This window comes from Patagioenas fasciata, chromosome 15 (genome assembly GCF_037038585.1).
Source record: "Patagioenas fasciata isolate bPatFas1 chromosome 15, bPatFas1.hap1, whole genome shotgun sequence".
NCBI lineage: Eukaryota > Metazoa > Chordata > Aves > Columbiformes > Columbidae > Patagioenas > Patagioenas fasciata.
Genome location: NC_092534.1, coordinates 2,175,797 through 2,193,669, shown reverse-complemented (window position 1 = coordinate 2,193,669; position 17,873 = coordinate 2,175,797). Strand labels below are relative to the sequence as shown.

Genomic DNA, 17,873 nt, shown 5'->3' with positions numbered 1-17,873 from the left:
CACATTAACTAACAGGGTACTGCTGCAAATTCCAAGTAATAAAACACAATTCTGTACAGAAAATGCTTAAGCATAATGTCCGAATAAAGGGAACGGTCAGCAGACTACTCAGAACCGCTGCTCCCTCCCAGTCACAGTTCCAAGCGACACAAAACATGAACTCAAAGGCTGCTGACAAACAAGTTTCTGAACGCTACATTTCAAAACTCACATTTTAGAACAAAGAGAACAGCGTTCAAAACGTTTGTACGAGAATAAACCACAGCTAATAATGCCTTAACTTGTCTGAAAAGCGAAAGGGGGAGCAGCAATGGCTTCCCCCGACAGACCCGCGCTGACCCGACCGCGGGCGGCGTCTTCCTGCTGCCGGTGTTTGTTCAAGCTCTTTCATCAATTGTTTCCTCTGAACCACTTTGTGAAGTTATCCAGTGTTCAACTGCATCTGCTGCTTCGGAGCAACATAAATATCTAAGTAGCTTCTCTACAAAATATTTACAAAACTGATTTCAAACGCGTATTTTCTTCTCTGATGCACTATTTCAAAATACATGCATCTTTCTTTTACTTTGGTTTTAGAAGTGAGTTGAAAACATAAAACCACACCTTTCCCCCCTCCCATTCTTAAAGCATAATTTATAAATACAGTACAAAGCTCTTCAACAGCATTTCAGTTCTGATCACATTTTACCCAAAACCCCTGAAAAAATAGGGACATAACAAAGCCCAACAACCCTGAAACTGTAGCAGCAATGAGTTGTCCTACCGTACAATTTTTTGCACAGGTCTAACACACTATAAATTAGCTATATTTCCAGTCTTGGAGACTTTAACTGGCAACCTGGAGATGCTCCCATTACAGACAGCAGTGCCAGGGTGCCCCTCAGCTGCTCGGGTTTTAGGTGCTGCAGGTGGCTCTACCCTTATCTAGTGGTTCCGGGAGTTTCACAAGTCAAGTTCTTCTGCCTTTTTGTGGTTTTTAAGGGTGCCTCTGCGCTTCTGTTATCTTTCTGATTAGAAACAGCTTGTCACGACTCTCCTGGAAACACAGAATAAAAAGTACACGCTAGATGAGCAGAAGTGGTAAAAGTTACCTACAAAAAGCTCGTTCCTTTATTAGAAATAACCATGTGCACTCGGCACACTGTACTCTAATTAGTGGCTTCCAGCGCACTCCAACTGCCCGAACAACATTACATTTACAACAGTCTCGACCTCATTTATCTCATGTTAAGTCACATATTAGCAGTGCTGTGTTGAGCCCAGTAAAGACATCTCGCACACCTAAAAACTTAGGATCATATTTCCAAGAAGCCTAACAACAACAAACAAACACAAATTATAAAGCATGCAAAGATTTTTGGAATTCCTAACCAATTTGGGAACTCTTGACAACGCAGTTAAGGCTTTTGCTCTGAAATTCCTCACTCTTCAACAATCTCTCCCCATCGCGGCGTTTTTCTAAGGAAGGGTTGTTAAATGTTGTAGCAAAAAGTGGGGTATTTCCTAAGAAAGCAAGAAGTCCTGCTCGTGGCAGCAGTGGTTTGCCAGAGCACGGCCTGTGAGCGCGGTTGAACACGGCGGCAGGTTCGGACGGGCACTGCAAATCAAACCAGACACGCCAGGGCAGAAACATGGGCCTGGAGGGAAGGGTGGGGAGTCGGGTGCCTGTCTGGGAGAGCAGGGAAGGAAACAGAGGTGGGGCTGCGTAAGCTGGTGGAAGGGACAGGGAGAACAAGGTTCAGGTTCTTGTTTGGCAGAAATCTCAGATGGATGGATTTAAGCAAGATGGATAAAGAACGGGGACACCGCTTCTCAGAGGTGTATTTTCACACACTCATGTCACCTGACGTAACTGGACCTTGCTGCAGATGCAGCTGATACCCAAGAAAACCAACTACCCTGAGAAATACTTCAGCGCTTCTGTCATTTTTCCTGTGTGATTTGTAAAACGTTCTTCACTGCCTGTCCAAACACCAACTATTCAGAAGACTATGAAAAGTGTTGTTCCTCTGCAGGCCAGATTGCTGACAAAACAAAGAAAACTTCAGAAAAGACAGTGGGTCAAATCTTACCAGAACCAGCTGCTCCCTCAGCTGCTCGACCACTCGTTTGTGTGCTCTAGCCAAGGCAATAAAGTAGAACATAACGAGGCTACAAACAACAAACCAACATTATGTGTTAGCATTGTGCAAAAAGAATTAGACAGAAAAAGGCTGTTTTGGGTAGAGAAATTTTCATTTGTGCATTTGCTTGAGATAACCTGCCAGAGGAAAAATAAAATACAATCAATCCAGGGCTGGGGTAGGTTGGGTGCAGCTCTGCTCAAAAGCATCCGCTGGGATATTTGTGCTACCATTTCTTATAGCACATATTCCAGATGTAATCTGTTAACCAGATTATCCCCTGTGCATTAAATGATGAAGAGCAGTAGCAAGAACTAGAATGGCACAAACGCCTATGTAAATAATGTATCAAAACTAGCGTGGTCAGCAGGACAAGGGCAGTGGTCTTTCCCCTGTACTCTGCACTGGGGAGGCCACACCTGGAGTATTGTGTTCAGTTCTGGGCCCCTCAGGTCAGGAAAGAGATTGAAGTGCTGGAGCGGCTCCAGAGAAGAGCAACGAGACTGGGGAAGGGACTGGAACACAAGCCCTATGGGGAGAGGCTGAGGGAGCTGGGCTTGTTCAGTCTGGAGAAGAGGAGGCTTAGAGGTGAGCTCAGCACTCTCTAGAACGACCTGAAGGGCAGTTCTAGCCAGGGGGGGATTGGGCTCTTCTCCCAGGCACTCAGCAATAGGACAAGGGGGCATGGGCTTCAACTCTGCCAGGGGAAATTGAGGCTGGAGATTAGAAAGCAATTCTGTGCAGAGAGAGTGGTCAGCATTGGAATGGCTGCCCAGGGAGGTGCTGGACTCACCGGCCCTGGAGGTTTGTAAACTGAGATTGGCCACGGCACTGAGTGCCATGATCTGGTCAATGGACTGGAGTTGGACCAAGGGTTGGACTGGATGAGCTCTGAGGTCTTCTCCAACCCAGTTGATTCTGTGATTCTGTAATGTGTTTTATTTTTCAAATAATACATAGTAGGGCAGCAGTACAAGCCATCCTCCCACTCTTACACAGGTTTATGATAAAGGAAAAAAAAATAATAAAAAACCCAAACCAAAAAAGAAGACTCTGTATTTCCTATGTACACAATAACAGGTTCCTTTTAGGAGAACACATGAATATATGTTAGGAACGAAAGGTTTGGGTGAAGTCTGAAATAAACTGCATGGTTTCTCAAGTGTAGAAGCTGTAGAAAGTAGGAGGTAACAAACCTCCAAGATCTGAAAAGGGTAGGATTAAACTGAAATGCAAAAAAATGCATTTAGACACAAGAGTGATCAAACACCAGGAAAGGCTGTCCAGGGAGGTCAGGGAGTCTCCACCTTCAGAGACGGTCCAAACCTAATGGGACACAGGTCCCAAGCACCTGCTCTACTTGACCCTGTTTTGAATAGGGGGGTTGGATTAGATGATCCCTATGGGTGACCTCCAACCTTGAAAATTCTATGATTCTATATTGAATTTTATCTTATAGAATGACTGTTCGGGGCATTTTGTTTGTGTTGTCCTGGTTTTGTTAAAAAATAAGTTTCTCTTTTAGTGAATTTGCCTGTCAGCTAAAGCTTCATATCAGCTGCATCTTCCTGGAGAACCAGATCCATGTTTTGGTAAACACAGCAATGGAATGTGAAGTTATTGATAAGCAGGGATGGACATCTCACAAGAGGGGCAACGAGAAACAGGTGACCAAAAACTGACCAACTGTGTGTAACATCCTATTCACGTGAATACTTCATATAGAAGTGGGAGATCACGAGGATCTCGTCCCTTTTCCTTATGGCGACATTAGGAGAGGACCTTGCGAGTCGTCCCTGCAAACTGAAGCCAGTGAGAGACTGAATCCAGCTCCGGTTGGCTGCAGAGTCCAGTCCAGGACTTTGGGTGCCGGCTCTGCAGTTGCTGAGACTTTCAAGATTGGTTTTGTATATTTTGTATTATTTTCTCTATTTTATCAGTAGCATCAATAAAACAACTCTCTTCTCTCTGCCCTTCTTTCCCTCCTGATCGCCTGTGCTGAGTGGGAAGGGGGAGAGGGAGGGGCTAAAGGGGGAAATGGGGAAGGAGAGGAGGTGAACAACACATCTGCCAGGGTTTGATTCTCACCCCGCAATCTTAACCCTTGACAGTTGTGTTGTTTCTTTTTTTTATCAAGGTTTGAGAATAGGATTGTTGATCACATGGCTTACATTAGTAAGTTGCAGAATGGTTCAAAGCTAACATGTTTGAGAAACACAAGCATGCGATCTGGAATATGCAAGAAGAAATGGAATAAAGCTAATGAGCATGAACACATGGGCAAAGACCTAAGACCTGAGCATTCATAGGGGCTTGGATGCTTTTGACCACAGATGGAAAATCCAGTCTAATAGTTGTTTGGTATCAGCTCAGTGAGGAAGGAAATGGACCACGCAGCTGCACAACAGAATTGGGTCTCCACAGTACTCACCAAATGACCATAAAAAAAGGCACAGCAAAGGCTTCTGAGGCTATTCCATTAAGAACCTGCTGCAGACCTGCTGGAAACCCACTCACTGTGTCTGGAACAACTGCCCAGGACGTATTAAAACTCCTGAATGGCCCACAGGCCTTGGAGGAGGAGATACTGTCAGAGAAGAACAGAAAGGAGATGCTAAACCAAAATGTAAAGAGAAAATAATCCAACACAAGCCCAGCGCCATTTTGCCAATGGGCTAAAAGTCTCCTTTGTCTTTAAAACTGTCATTTTTATTGATATGAACTCAGTTTTTACTAATTGTACACTATTTGATTCCAATTTGTCATTCCGAAGTTATGCGTGTGTTTTTAAGGAACTGACAACTTGAGAACCAATGTCAACTTCATAGAAGTTAAAGCATCACTTACTATGCTATGCTGATTCCCAAGGGAATAAAAGCCAAAACGAGCCCAATCAACAGCACCACCAAGAAGAAAAAATTGGAGCTTGATGCTCTGAGAGGCCGAGCTGCAGGTTTGCACGTGTGCATCAAACTGATCTGAAGAGGGAAAGTGAGCAAGAGTGTTTCTAGTGCAACTCTATACAAACATCCACATAGACTTTCCCACCAACTCGTTTTCCATTCTCAGGCACACTACCAGCTCCCACATAACCATCGTTCCGTTGATGTACATGGACTAAAAAGGGCTAAGACAAGAATGCCTTCTGTTCTAACATCTCCTATTTTGAGTAAGAATTTGATCCAGGGGTCTCATCCACTCTCACAGAATCAATGGTGTCCAACCCACGGCATGGCCGTGTCCCACCACATCTTCACTGCACACTTCCTGTCAGAACTAAAGTATCTGTAAGAATTTGCTACACAGAAGGAGCTGCGTGCTCATAGAGTAAAGCTGCCAATACGCAGAAATCGCATCTTGAACATCCAATCCAGCTTGGATTTTCTGTTTTGCTTTCAAATTCTTAGCAGCTTGGCAATATTTTGTCCAAGTTCTAAGCTGTGCTGCTAGCAAATAGATTGTTGCAGACGAGTGTTATAAACTGGCTTTATTACATAAAAAGATTTTACTAAAAAACCTCAAACAACTGTCAAATAATTGTTATTAAAATCTTGGTTTGCCTGATTACAAAGCCAAATTCTACCTACTCTTAAATGCAAAAAACTACAGAAAATGGAATACCATCACCGCATTTCCAGTACACCACACTCTTGGGTGTTTTTAGGGTTTTTGTTTGGTTTAAATCAACCACATACCTATATCGCAAAAACCACAGAGATGTGCTCAGTTTTGTTTGTCTACCACAAAACTTCATTACCTTTTTAATGTAAAAGATGATGAAATACTTTATAGTCGCTATTGCGGGGAGAAGCGGTGAAAAGAAGGTTCCGATCCAGCAGATAGTCTGCCCGTAAATGATTTCCAGGACATTGTCAGAGATTCCAAATACCCGCAATCCACACCACTGAACTGGCTTGCAAGGGCAATGAGTAACTAACAACCTACAACCAAAGAACATCGTTAGTTCTGAAGTGAAGTCACGGGCCTTGGCTGAATTCTAAGACGTTTGAAATACTTGGAGCGCATGGAGATTTAGCATTTAAGTGGAAGACAACAGAACACAAGTTTGATGAAAAACAAGGCTCAAACATCAAAAACTACACAGCCATCTGAATAGCGAACTAGTACCCAAACCATCAGAAATACAATTACAGTTTATTTTAAAACTGGTAATCTGGTTAGAAATATGAGGAGTTAATAACAGAAAAAATAAATTAGTTTCGTAAGTCATTTGCAAAATTATGCTCAAAAGGTAGAGACACTTACTTCCTAGGAAAGTCCAAAAACAAGGTCACAGACAGAATTATAATAAAATCAAATATCGTCAGTTTATACATTTCTTGCCCAACTTCAGATTCCCAGCACTATAAAAACAAGTCAGGAAACACAAGATTAGGCATCTAAATATCAAGTGAAAAATCCATCTACCAATCACTAATGCAACAAACCTCTCAGTCAATTAACACCGTAAAGTTCAAACTGCATTAAAACTCCCGTTTCTAACATGTTTAAGAGCTTCCATGCCAAGCTGTTCGCTTGTTTTGTTGCATTTTGTCTTGTTGGTTGTTTTTGTTGTTGTTTTGCTCTGGGTTTTTTTGGAGGAAAAACCATTCACCATATTGGAGAAAAAAAAGCTGTAACGCAACTGTCTCCACAACACGGTTACCTCAAATAATCCTTGTGACAGTCAGAAAGGCTGACCAGAGTTTCAAATAAGCACAAGTTGTATGTAAGAACTGCACCACTCCATGCTGAGCAATGAGAATCAACACCTGAACACCTCCCAGCAAACAAGGCTCAGGGGAAACAAATCTCTGCTCACAAGTTCAGATGATCAAAGATAAATCTGCTTACGGGATAAAGTTCGTAATTGTATCCACAGGCCTTGCACTCGTCGGTGGCACAGTCGGAGATGTGGCTCCACAGCGAGAACAGGAGAACGCCGATATTGGCCAACCGCACAAAGACACACCTGGAAGAAAGGCAAACCTGCCCAGGAGCCATTCCACACCTGGCTCAACGCACAGGAGTCTGAGGAAGGCTCGAAACACGAAAGGCTCGTAGAGAGCAGCTATTTAATAAACACGTCTTTCCCTAGCAGTCAGTTAAATTGCTTTTCCCCTTCCCTGCTTTAGGCTCCAGCCCCTCATTTCTTTTCTCTGTGTTCTTCCTGGATGAGTCATTTCACCTGCAGATCTTGACCTCACGACGGGCGCAGTTTGAGGGCAGGTGACAGCTCTGTGCGCAGCATTTCCCCACATGTGGCTTCAGCCTTTAGAGGCACTTCGCCAAACCCAAAACAGGGCACGGGGGCTTGACAAAGTCCAGATCTTACTGCCTCCAGCTGCCAAATACCAGCTCTCCATGTTCTCACATTGAAGTGTTTCACCGCCAAGCTTTCAATTTCTGTCTTGAGCAAAGCCCTGGTTCAGTCACTGCTGCACGCCACGTGCTGCGAATCCACAGCTCTGCAGCAACAACTCCCCTACCGACTATTTATCCAGGTTGTTGAAGATGTCCAGACCACACAGCTAACCTGGACTGAACTTGGATACTGAAATGACTGCACTGTGCTGTCATCAAAACAGGAGATTGTTTCCAGATTTAAAATGAGTTTCCAACTATGAGTAAGTCAAACAATGACTGCTTGGCTTCCAGTGCCCAGGCCACCCGCGCAGAGTGCAACCTCTGCTTCTTCATACCTGAACGCTCACCATGCCTCAAACCTACCAAGAAAAAGCTGTTGAAATATGCAAGGCCACAATAAAAATGTCTTTACCTCATCAGCGTCAGCCTGATTTCAAAGGCTGGTGAATAATCTTCAAATGTGATCAGAAACGAGAAGATCTGAGGGGCAATGAAGTTGGCCAATGTGATCACTATGGAAGGCAAATACTGCACTAAGAGATTAGCCTGGAAGTCCGTGTTACTGACATCCTGTACGAGAAGAGATGAGAGGAAGATAAAGGTCAGAGAAAAACCTTCCTGACTTGTGCTCCCTCCAGCCTCCCTTGTCCAGAACTCCCTGTCTATGTCTGCAGTTTGCTGCTATAACCCTTGTTCCCCCCTGCTCCCATCACCAGGAACCCCCACACCCCCAGGTACGAGTATTTTAGTGCTTCCCCAAAGCTTCTTCTTGAAGAGGCTCGTGTTGCCAAGGCTTGTATCTGACCATGTTGTCTGACCCAGCACTACAGATACCAGATTTTACATCGATGCCAAAGCACAGACACTTTTCAAGCTATTCACACTGGTGCCAAGCAGCTCCCCCGGTTTTCCTACCATCTACTCATTCAGGCAAGGCCAGGATATCAACCCTTATACATAAATCCCACAGTAAGTGAAGCTTTTTCCATGTGGTTCAGTGCTGTGCTCTCCTCTTTCTCTGCTCTGCTCTGGCAACAACACTTCTGTGGTCCCTGCTTCCCGCTTCTCTCCCTGCAATCCTGGCAGTTCACAGAAGTTAAGAGTTGGGTCCACCACGGGTACAACTCTCCCCACGCACAGCCAGTGCCCATCACATCACCAACGCACAGAAGGGAGATAGAAGGCGCAGTCCCCACTCCCATCAGGCTAATTCAACCCTGGGGTCCTGTAGAGAAGTCAGTTACTGTTGTGAGAGTCTTGAATCTGGGCAGGAACAACCCCAGGTTCCAGTATAAGTTGGGGAATGGCCTGTTGGAGAGCAGTGTAGGGGAAAGGGACCTGGGGGTCCTGGGGACAGCAGGGTGACCATGAGCCAGCACTGGGCCCTTGTGGCCAGGAAGGCCAATGGTACCTGGGGTGGGTTAGAAGGGGGTGGTCAGTAAGTCAGAGAGGTTCTCCTGCCCCTCTACTCTGTCCTGAGGAGACCACACCTGGAATATTGTGTCCAGTTGTGGCCCCTCAGCTCCAGAAGGACAGGGAACTGCTGGAGAGAGTCCAGCGCAGCCACCAAGATGCTGAAGGGAGTGGAGCATCTCCCGTGTGAGGAAAGGCTGAGGGAGCTGGGGCTCTGGAGCTGGAGAAGAGGAGACTGAGGGGGGACTCATTCCTGGGGATCAATATGGAAAGGGGCAGTGTCAGGAGGACGGAGCCAGGCTCTTCTGGGTGACAACCAGTGACAGGACAAGGGGCAATGGGTGCAAACTGGAACACAGGAGGTTCCACTGAAAGATGAGAAGAAACTTGTTCCTGGTGAGGGTGGCAGAGCCTGGCCCAGGCTGCCCAGGGAGGTTGTGGAGTCTCCTTCTGTGCAGACATTCAAACCCGCCTGGACACCTTCCTGTGGAACCTCAGCTGGGTGTTCCTGCTCCATGGGGGGATTGCACTGGATGAGCTTTCCAGGTTCCTTCCTGTCCCTGACATTCTGGGATTCTGTGAAACTACTGAAGTTGTTGGTTGCCCTTGTTGTGCTCCTGACCCACTCTTCCCATCTGTCTGTCCTGCCAGGGGTGAACAACTCCACCCAACATGATCCTTTCCACTGCTGATGCAAGAACCTTTTCTTCTGCAAAGCGCTCTGTGTTCAAAGTCTTCCTGTTGCCCCATGCAGCTGTCACTGAAGCCACAACACAGATCATAATTTTTACTCTCCCCTCTCCTTGCTGTCGATTTTTGCAGTTGAGCACTGAACCAGATCACAAAACTGATCACAATGCAGTTTGTTTTAACCAGATCAGCTCCCTGAGCCAGTTCACTGCCCCGACACAAGCACTTGCAGCAGATCACAGCAAGGTGACATGGGAAGTGACAATTGCTGTTCTTGCCAGCTGCATTAGCTGCACGGCAGATGACACTGGAGCCTCTGTGTCAAAGGGAGACATCTCTGGGGTTTTTTGCATATGGTTCTCGACCTTTCTCACTCCCTCCTACTAAAAAAGTTCTAAGGCTGTACAAAGCGTTTCCAAATCCCTTACACAAAAGGGGCTATATTAAGATACTTGATTCTTTCACAATAGTTCCTCTTGCTGTAATCACCGGCCCCGATTGTATCTGTCCTCACGTCATGTCTGATACTCACGCTGGAGTTTTCTCGAGAGAAGACAGTTGCTCTAAAAATAGAGTAAAAACATCCTGATAAAACTGCAATGACAATTATATTTATACATATTCTCAGAGAGTAGATGCGAAGTTTTTCTTTCATTGTCCTGTCTGCTATTTTTTGCTTCAGTCTTTCTTCCTCCAAGTCTGCCTACAAATAAAAGAAAAAGGACATGCAGTTTTCTGGTGCAGCACACACCACTCGCCACCACGCCTTCTGCAGGGCCCGGTGGCCAAAGTCAAGTGTCTGGTAACCCTCTTATCTCTACTTTATCAGTAACATCTCCTTGAGGACACAAAGACAACTGGTCTGTTTATCTTGAGCGACTGATCTCAGATAGCTCGGCACTAAACTCTGAAATGGGTAAATCCGCGCACTCATCTCCTCACTTCCGCAGGTAACAACCAGTCCTCACCGCTGCGGCTGCAACTTCCTCCTTCTGGTGCTGCGAAGGAAAATTGTGGGATGGCACAGAGAGAAAGAAATACAGCCTCAAGCAGCCTGTCACATCAACTTGAGATGTTTCACCTTAGCTGATGTGAACACACAGTATTGCCCGCGAAGGCGATTTAACCTGGGCAAGCCCACAGGTTACCCAGGTACTTTCTGAGGACTTACTTCCATCAAGTAGTAATACTAAAGTTTTTCTGAGTTGTGAGTTCTAGAGGCCAAAGTGCAGTAAGTGAATGGGGCTCCGGTTATATGATGAAAAAAGATGACTCTGAACTTGACTAGAGCAGAAAGTAACTCACTGTAACTTATGAAATCTGTAATTACTGCTTTGTGGTTTGAAGTGCAAGTATCTTTTCAAAGGTAACTGTTTTACTACATAAATCTCTGCTTCCTGTGTACAGAGAGAAAAACAAGGTACTGGTTTCACCAGAAAAGCCTGTCAGACTCTCTTGTCAGAGAGCTTTATGCTTTGGGAGATCAATTATGTGCATCAGTGTTTTGTATGTGCACTTGTGTCAAAGCCACCTAGTGAAAATCAGTATCTTCTTACTGCACCAATGCTCTAGAATTGTACAAAAAGCACCATCTGAATTTTATTCCTCCTTGAACCACTGCACACTCATAACCCCGGACACTCAAACTGACCCTCAGCAGTACACGGGCTTTGCCCACAGCTGCAACAGCTTTTCCTACTGGATTATGCAGAAACTACCAAAGGAAGCAGGACTGGAGTGTGAATAAAAGGCACCGAGACAACAGCTCACAGGCTGCAACGGACAGGGGAAGGGCCATTAACCTCAGAGCCAATCTCACGTCACACCACAATTCAGCTACCTCGAAAGCATGCAAGAGGATGTGGGCTGCCCTGCCCCCAGCACAAATTACTTCAATCATTCTTATCTTTAGTCCATTATCTGCAGAATTATACACCTCTCTTTTTTAGCCGTCTAAGCTACATAAAACTGTAAAATCAAAGTTACTCACTTGGAGCTCACATAGCAAGCTATGATGCTTTAGCTGTGCTGCATTTGGATCTGTGATGCAGAAGTCCCAGCCTGCAAAGATTTTATTACAGTAACTCTGAAATTGATCTTCGCCATGCACCAAGTTCTGCTTAAATCCGTCCACAGATCTGGAGGAAAACACAACTTTACTTCATTAATGAAAAGACATACCCACAGAAAATGAAACAAAAGCCCAAACCTCCAGCAACTTAGCTCAAAGGCTAAAGGACAGCCCAACCCCAGGAGCAAACAGCCACATGTGTTCTGCCAGCAGGGCCCTGGGAAGCATTCAGCGAGGTGCTGCAGCTCCAAATCAATCCTCCAACAACTACGGTAGAGTTGAGGATCTTGTATTCATATGCATGCATCCATGTGAAAAAATTAATACTTCAAATGTATTTACTTTATTTTGCTGGCTTAGTTTCCCAGAGACAGACAAGGGCCGCTGCAGCAGTGCATGCTCAAGCAAGAGACTCTCTATTTTCACATAAACCAGCTCTAGAAGGCAGCACATTCCCTACAAGCAAGGATGCAACGTAAACTGCACAACAGGTAGCAGTAAAGAAACTACACCAATGTTTTTACCTTTTTATTATCCAGATAAGACTTAAAGCAAGGTAGGCAAATGTAGTCAGCAAGTATGCCAGTGGCAGGTTATAGTTCAGGACACTGAACCACGCAGCATCTATTGTGTAATAGCCATAAAACAAACTTGTCACTTCAAGGAACCCCTGTGAAAACATGAAGTTTAAATAGTATTTGTAACAACAGCAGCACCTGCCCAGTTAAATCCAACCTGGTATTTGACAATCATTTTGTAAACTGAGTCACCACACCTGGAGGGGTTTAAAAGACAACGAGGCGCTTGAGGACATGGTTTAGTGGTGGACTTGGCAGTGCTGGGTTAACGGCTGGACTCAATGATCTTAAGGGTCTTTTCCAACCCAAACGATGTTATGATTCTAAATTAAAAATTACTATTGGGGCCCCCAGTAAGCTGCAACAGCCTGTAGCTTCTAAATATTGCCACTGCCTCTAGCGAACCGCAACGCGGACACTGTGAGCGTACAATCCCTCCCGCTGCAATCAAAGAGCTTTGTGACAAGGACACCAAGGCCCCACACAGAGACCACAATGGGCTCCACAGTACAGATCGTTTCGCAGCTGGGACAGCTCAGGCTGCAGCCGTGGCCAGCCAGGCTTGAGATGCTCAGGAAAAGGCAGTTTGAAGACTCCACGTCTCACAGAAAAAGGATAAAGCCTAATTTTACGCCAGTGATGCATATGCCATATCACTTTTCAAAATTATTCAAGCTTTGCTCCCCAGGTAAAATGTTTTCACATTTTACATGTTATGTGAGACACTTATAAAAAAAAGTCTAACTACTTACAGTGCCGCTGAGCAAATCTTTGAGGTAAGTATAGAAGTAAACAAGTCCCTCATTACTACTAGGTTTATAAACTGTGCAGTGAGGCTCTGTCAAAAGAAAGGCAGGAAAAGTCACTCAAACGGTAATGCTCATTAAGCTGCAAGATCAGGTTAATTCAAACACGGCAAGTTCTTATAAAAAACAGCATTTATTTGCCCTGGGAGGTGGAGGAGAAGCTGATGGAAAGGGGGAATCATACAAACAATAGCAGTACATAGAGAAGGTGTTTACCTGTGTTCTTTGGAGGAATTTTAGCAATGGTACTGTTGAATATTCCATATTTAGAAATGATGCTGGGAAGGGTGACAAAACTGAACATCAGGATAAAAATGATAAAATTCAGCAGGACCAGGAAACGCAGGAAGGAGAAGTAAGACTGGATACCAGTGCCAAACTTCCCTGAGAATGAAAGAAACATGTGCTAAGGATTAAGATCATAAAATTATTGAAAATACAAAATGAGCAGATTATAACTTCGGTTACATCGAGTTAGTTGATGAAACCTTCCTAAAGCTAGTTTTAACTACCGCAGGCTTTTAGCTATGTAACTGAAATGGAAATGTGACCTTTTTAATAATTTTCTCTAATATATTTCCTTCTACTCCATCATGGATTTTACATCAGCAATAATAAAGGAAGCAGGTAACTTCTTAAATACCTACAGTTACATCTGAAACTACACACACACATAAAACTACCAATAACAGAAGCAACCTGAAAGAGGAGATGTCGCCTTAAGGCAGTAAATACCTTCAATGCTGTGAATATCATGTCGCCAGAGCTCTAGGTGAGATGACAACTCCTTGGCTTCATTGAGGACTTTTCTCAATGATTTACTGCTCGTTCTTTTCCACTGTTGCCATCCAGATAAATGTTTTATATCAGCCTGCTGACAGTCCCTAAGAATCAAGAAATACAGTTACTGAGCACAAGAAATGCTTTTCACTACAGGTAATAGGGCCCTGCATATGGAGTGGGGTAAAAGGTGAGTTCACGTGTGCTCCTCCTGCGACATCGAGTTAATCCAAATACAGCAAGTCCTCCCAGAAAAAACACTAGAAAATCCAATTGGCAATAGGACAGCAGAGAAAAAATATGTAGCTGAATTTCCCAATGGAATCTCAGGGAAGTTGCCATTAATGATTTTGTATTTGCAAACGGCTGGAAAAGGAAGAGATGGTTGTTTCCTCAAAGCTTCTGACCGGAGCATCTTCACCAAGCGGCTCTTCAAAAATGTCTCAAAAATACTTAGTTTTTCTCTTTTAATGTTTCACATGCAGCTGTCCAAAACAGAAAATTATTATCCTTTTTTTTGGTAGAAAATTAATAGATCTCAAAATCAGAATGAAATGTCAAATAGAGAAAGAGCTATAAAGAGGTCAAAATATTTAATTTGGACTTTACAATTTAAACTTTTATATCACATTCCAGTACAGAATAGACAACAATTTTTGACATTATTCATTTCTAGTTATTCATTTCTTATAGCATTTTGAAAAAATGCTGGAAAGTACCAACTCAATGAATTGAGAAAGTATTTCTTTGCCCACACGTGTGGGGTTGTACCGTTCTAGTAACAAGCTGCAAACAAACACCAAGGATGTGCCACACACTGCCTGTAATTTTTAATCACTTCTCACAGATTTTCATACTATATGCAAACATTTGCCTTTTTAAAATGGCTATATGGTCATCAACAGCATCAAGGAGAATTAAGCAGAGGGTCAGAGTCTGCATCTTGTTTTTTTCTTTTAAGAAACCTTAAAACCAGATGAAATTTCCCAGAACCACAGCCTAAGGATTGATTTGTATGCAGCATATGCTGTTCCAGCCCCTGATGCCACCAAAGAACCCACAAGGTCACCGTGCTGGAGCAGAGGACAAAGGTTTTGATTTTAAAAACTGTTGTTGCAGCGCATCCCTGACCCGCTGCCATGTGTGCTGTGGTGACAGTTTCCATCCCCTTCTCAGCTGGAAGGAAAATCAGGATTTTGGCAGGAAGCCGAATTAAATCCTATATGTAATAATCAATCAGGCAGCAGGTGACATCATCTTTAAGTGCAAATACAGCTGCTCTCAAAAGTTTTCACTTTGCAGAAACTCCGGGCTGCGGCATCCAGTGTTTTAAACAGCGGCTCTGGGAACTATCTGGCCCGTGTTCAGCCTGCATTGCAAATAGAGGCGTGGGCTGCACATTCATCTGGGTTACAGAAGTTGAGTGTGCAGCTCTCAGGACATTTCTATCAAGCATTTTGTGTTGGCAGCACAATACACACAGATTACTGATCCGCAGAAGTGCCAAGAAGCCCCACCAGAATCTCTCAGCGTTTAAACACGTAAACAAGCTTGGGATGTCCCAGCTCCATCGCTAACACACACCACGGCCACAGGAACGTGGTTTCTTCTTGAAGAACCAGGCTTTAAATACCCAACTACACATAAAAAGTCAAGGCATTGAGCACTTTCCTTTACCATGACCTAGATCTTCTGTTCCTTGTGTACAGGCTGGTGGGTTAAGCTGAACTCCAGGGTCAGGCTGTAACCTGTTTGTCACAAGTAACTCTTGTTCTCTGTAGAGCACCAAAGGTTAATTGTACTTTCTCCTCTCTCCTGGTTAATAACCACAACTGCAAAGTATCTGAATTAAAGGTGCAACTGTTTCCTGACAACATAAAAACACACCCTGCATCCTATTGCTCATCCAAGCAGTGAGACATGAGACGAGCAGAGAAATATGGGGTGGGGGCAAAGCTGCTGGGGTTGGTCACCACTGGAGGGGCAGGAGCTCCCCACAGCAAAGAGCAAATTGAAAAGGGATATTAAAACAAAAACAAACAAAAAAAGGAAGAAGAAACGGTCCTGGAAAGCCTCTTTCCACCTGTACTGAGCCATGTCAGAGAGAACTCAACATATTTTGGTAGAACTGCTGAGGATAAAGAACAGCAGCACTCGCGTAGCAGAAGGGGGCTGCTGATGACAGATAGGCCACAGTGACCCTCAACGGCACAAAACTCTGAGGGGAGAAAAAAGGAAAAAACAAAATAAAATAAAGAGGAAGGTAGTGAGAAACGCACTTGGAGCTGCTGGTCACTCCAGTTTTAGAACTTGCCCAGGCCAGCCCCGCGCCCGGCTGCTCCTGCAGCTGGAGGAGCCGCAGGGACCCGCACAGCTTGGCCTGAGCACCTGGGCAACCTCTGGTCAAACCCACTTGCCACCGAGTGACACAGACACAGATGAACCCAATTCTCGTGCAGCCTTCCACCACAGCACCTGTGTTGCGCTTAGAAAAAGGTAATTTAAATAAATAAGAGGTGTAAAGATTAACCTGAGTCTCCTCTTCTCCGCGATGCTCAGGGGCTGTTCCCTCGCCGGCCGGGCCTCCGGTTCGCGTCCCTGTTGCTCTGGCCCCCGGGGCTCGTCCGCGCTCAGCCCCGCGGAGCCCTGCGCGCCCGCCCGCCGCTGGCTGCCCCCGGCGCGGCGCCTCAGCGCAGACTGGTAGCTGGGCAGCTGCTGCAGGAAGCCCGCAGGTGCGGCGGCGGGAAAGTCCTCGGGAAGCCAGAGCTCTGTGGGAGGACAAACGCGGGGGCTGCGGAGCGGGCTCGCCACAACATGGCCCCCGCCCGCGGCCGCCCCGTCAGGGCCGCCCCGCCGGGGCTGAAGGAGCCGAAGCGGGAGCGCCGCTCCCTCCCGTCTCCCCGCACTCGCCACCTGCCCGGGCCGCCGCCAGCCCGGTGCTCCCTCCCCGCGCCGCCCGGTTCCCGCCTCCACCGCGCCCGTACCGCTGTCCCGCCGCCAGCCCGCCGGCTCCGCGGCGGCCCCCAGCCCGCTCATGGCTGCGGCGAGGAAGCCCCAGCCCCGCGGCGCTGCTACCGTTTCCGGGCGCTACGGAGCTGTGGGGCAGCGGCTGCTGGAGCGCCGGGGCCGCCGCGGGCGAGGGCGAGGCTGCGCCGGGGCCGCCCTTCCCGGGCGCCTCGCCCGCAGGGGGCGCCCGCAGCCGCCGGGCCGTGCGTGAGCGGGGCCGGGGCCGGGGCCGGGACAGCCCCCGGGCAGGTCCGGGGGCGCAGGGACTGCGAGGCCGCGACGAGTCCGGCCGCGCCGCAGCTGCCCCGGCTCAGGTCGAGGCGCGGCGTGTGCCGACCCGCCGTGAGGGGCGGGCTGAGGCGCAGGGCCGCTCCTCCCGCACCCAGCACCCTGTCTAGTGCCGGCCCTGCTCCCTGCTCACAGGATCCCAGAGTGTCAGGGTTGGAAGGGACCTGGAAAGCTCATCCAGTGCAATCCCCCCATGGAGCAGGAACACCCAGCTGAGGTTCCACAGGAAGGTGTCCAGGCGGGTTTGAATGTCTGCACAGAAGGAGACTCCACAACCTCCCTGGGCAGCCTGGGCCAGGCTCTGACACCCTCACCAGGAACAAGTTTCTTCTCATATTTCAATGGAAACTCTTGTGTTCCAGTTTGCACCCATTGCCCCTTGTCCTGTCACTGGTTGTCACCCAGAAGAGCCTGGCTCCATCCTCCTGACACTGCCCCTTTCCATATTGATCCCCATGAATGAGTCCCCCCTCAGTCTCCTCTTCTCCAGCTCCAGAGCCCCAGCTCCCTCAGCCTTTCCTCACACGGCAGATGCTCCACTCCCTTCAGCATCTTGTTGGCTGCGCTGGACTCTCTCCAGCAGTTCCCTGTCCTTCTGGAATTGAGGGGCACACACTTGTAGGTTTAAAATCAGGGTTTGAGATCTGGGGCATCAGAGTAATTTTGTTCCTCTTGCCCAGGGCTTTCTCCAAAAATGCCATGAAGAAGCACAGGGGGATGTGAACACTACTACCTGACCCCCTTGGTCAGA

At 46.5% G+C, this 17,873-nt stretch overlaps 1 protein-coding gene across 1 annotated transcript; it reads right to left on the bottom strand.

Moving 5' to 3' along the window:
• Window positions 1-517: 517 nt before the first annotated feature.
• On the bottom strand, window positions 518-16,995 carry TMC7 (transmembrane channel like 7). Its single transcript, XM_065850896.2, has 16 exons — window positions 16,813-16,995; window positions 16,359-16,596; window positions 13,784-13,932; window positions 13,265-13,432; window positions 12,995-13,080; window positions 12,189-12,334; window positions 11,584-11,731; window positions 10,126-10,296; window positions 7,903-8,060; window positions 6,978-7,095; window positions 6,390-6,487; window positions 5,881-6,064; window positions 4,971-5,101; window positions 4,555-4,710; window positions 2,073-2,151; window positions 518-1,036 (listed from the first exon to the last, which is right to left on the bottom strand). Exons 1-16 carry the CDS (start codon window positions 16,862-16,864, stop codon window positions 977-979), a joined length of 2,142 nt encoding a protein of 713 aa, XP_065706968.2. The 5' UTR covers window positions 16,865-16,995; the 3' UTR covers window positions 518-976.
• Window positions 16,996-17,873: the final 878 nt, after the last annotated feature.

What these genes read in the sequence shown, in the direction of transcription:
- TMC7 (XM_065850896.2), bottom strand. Translation starts at nt 16,864, where the DNA reads ATGAGCGGGCTGGGGGCCGCCGCGGAGCCGGCGGGCTGGCGGCGGGAC. An exon ending in GCGGAGAAGAGGAGACTCAG is followed by an intron (nt 13,933 to 16,358) that starts GTTAATCTTTAC and finishes CTTGATTCTTAG; the next exon opens with GGACTGTCAGCAGGCTGATA. An exon ending in TTGGGAATCAGCATAGCATA is followed by an intron (nt 4,711 to 4,970) that starts GTAAGTGATGCT and finishes CTTCTCTGACAG; the next exon opens with TATCTCCTCCTCCAAGGCCT.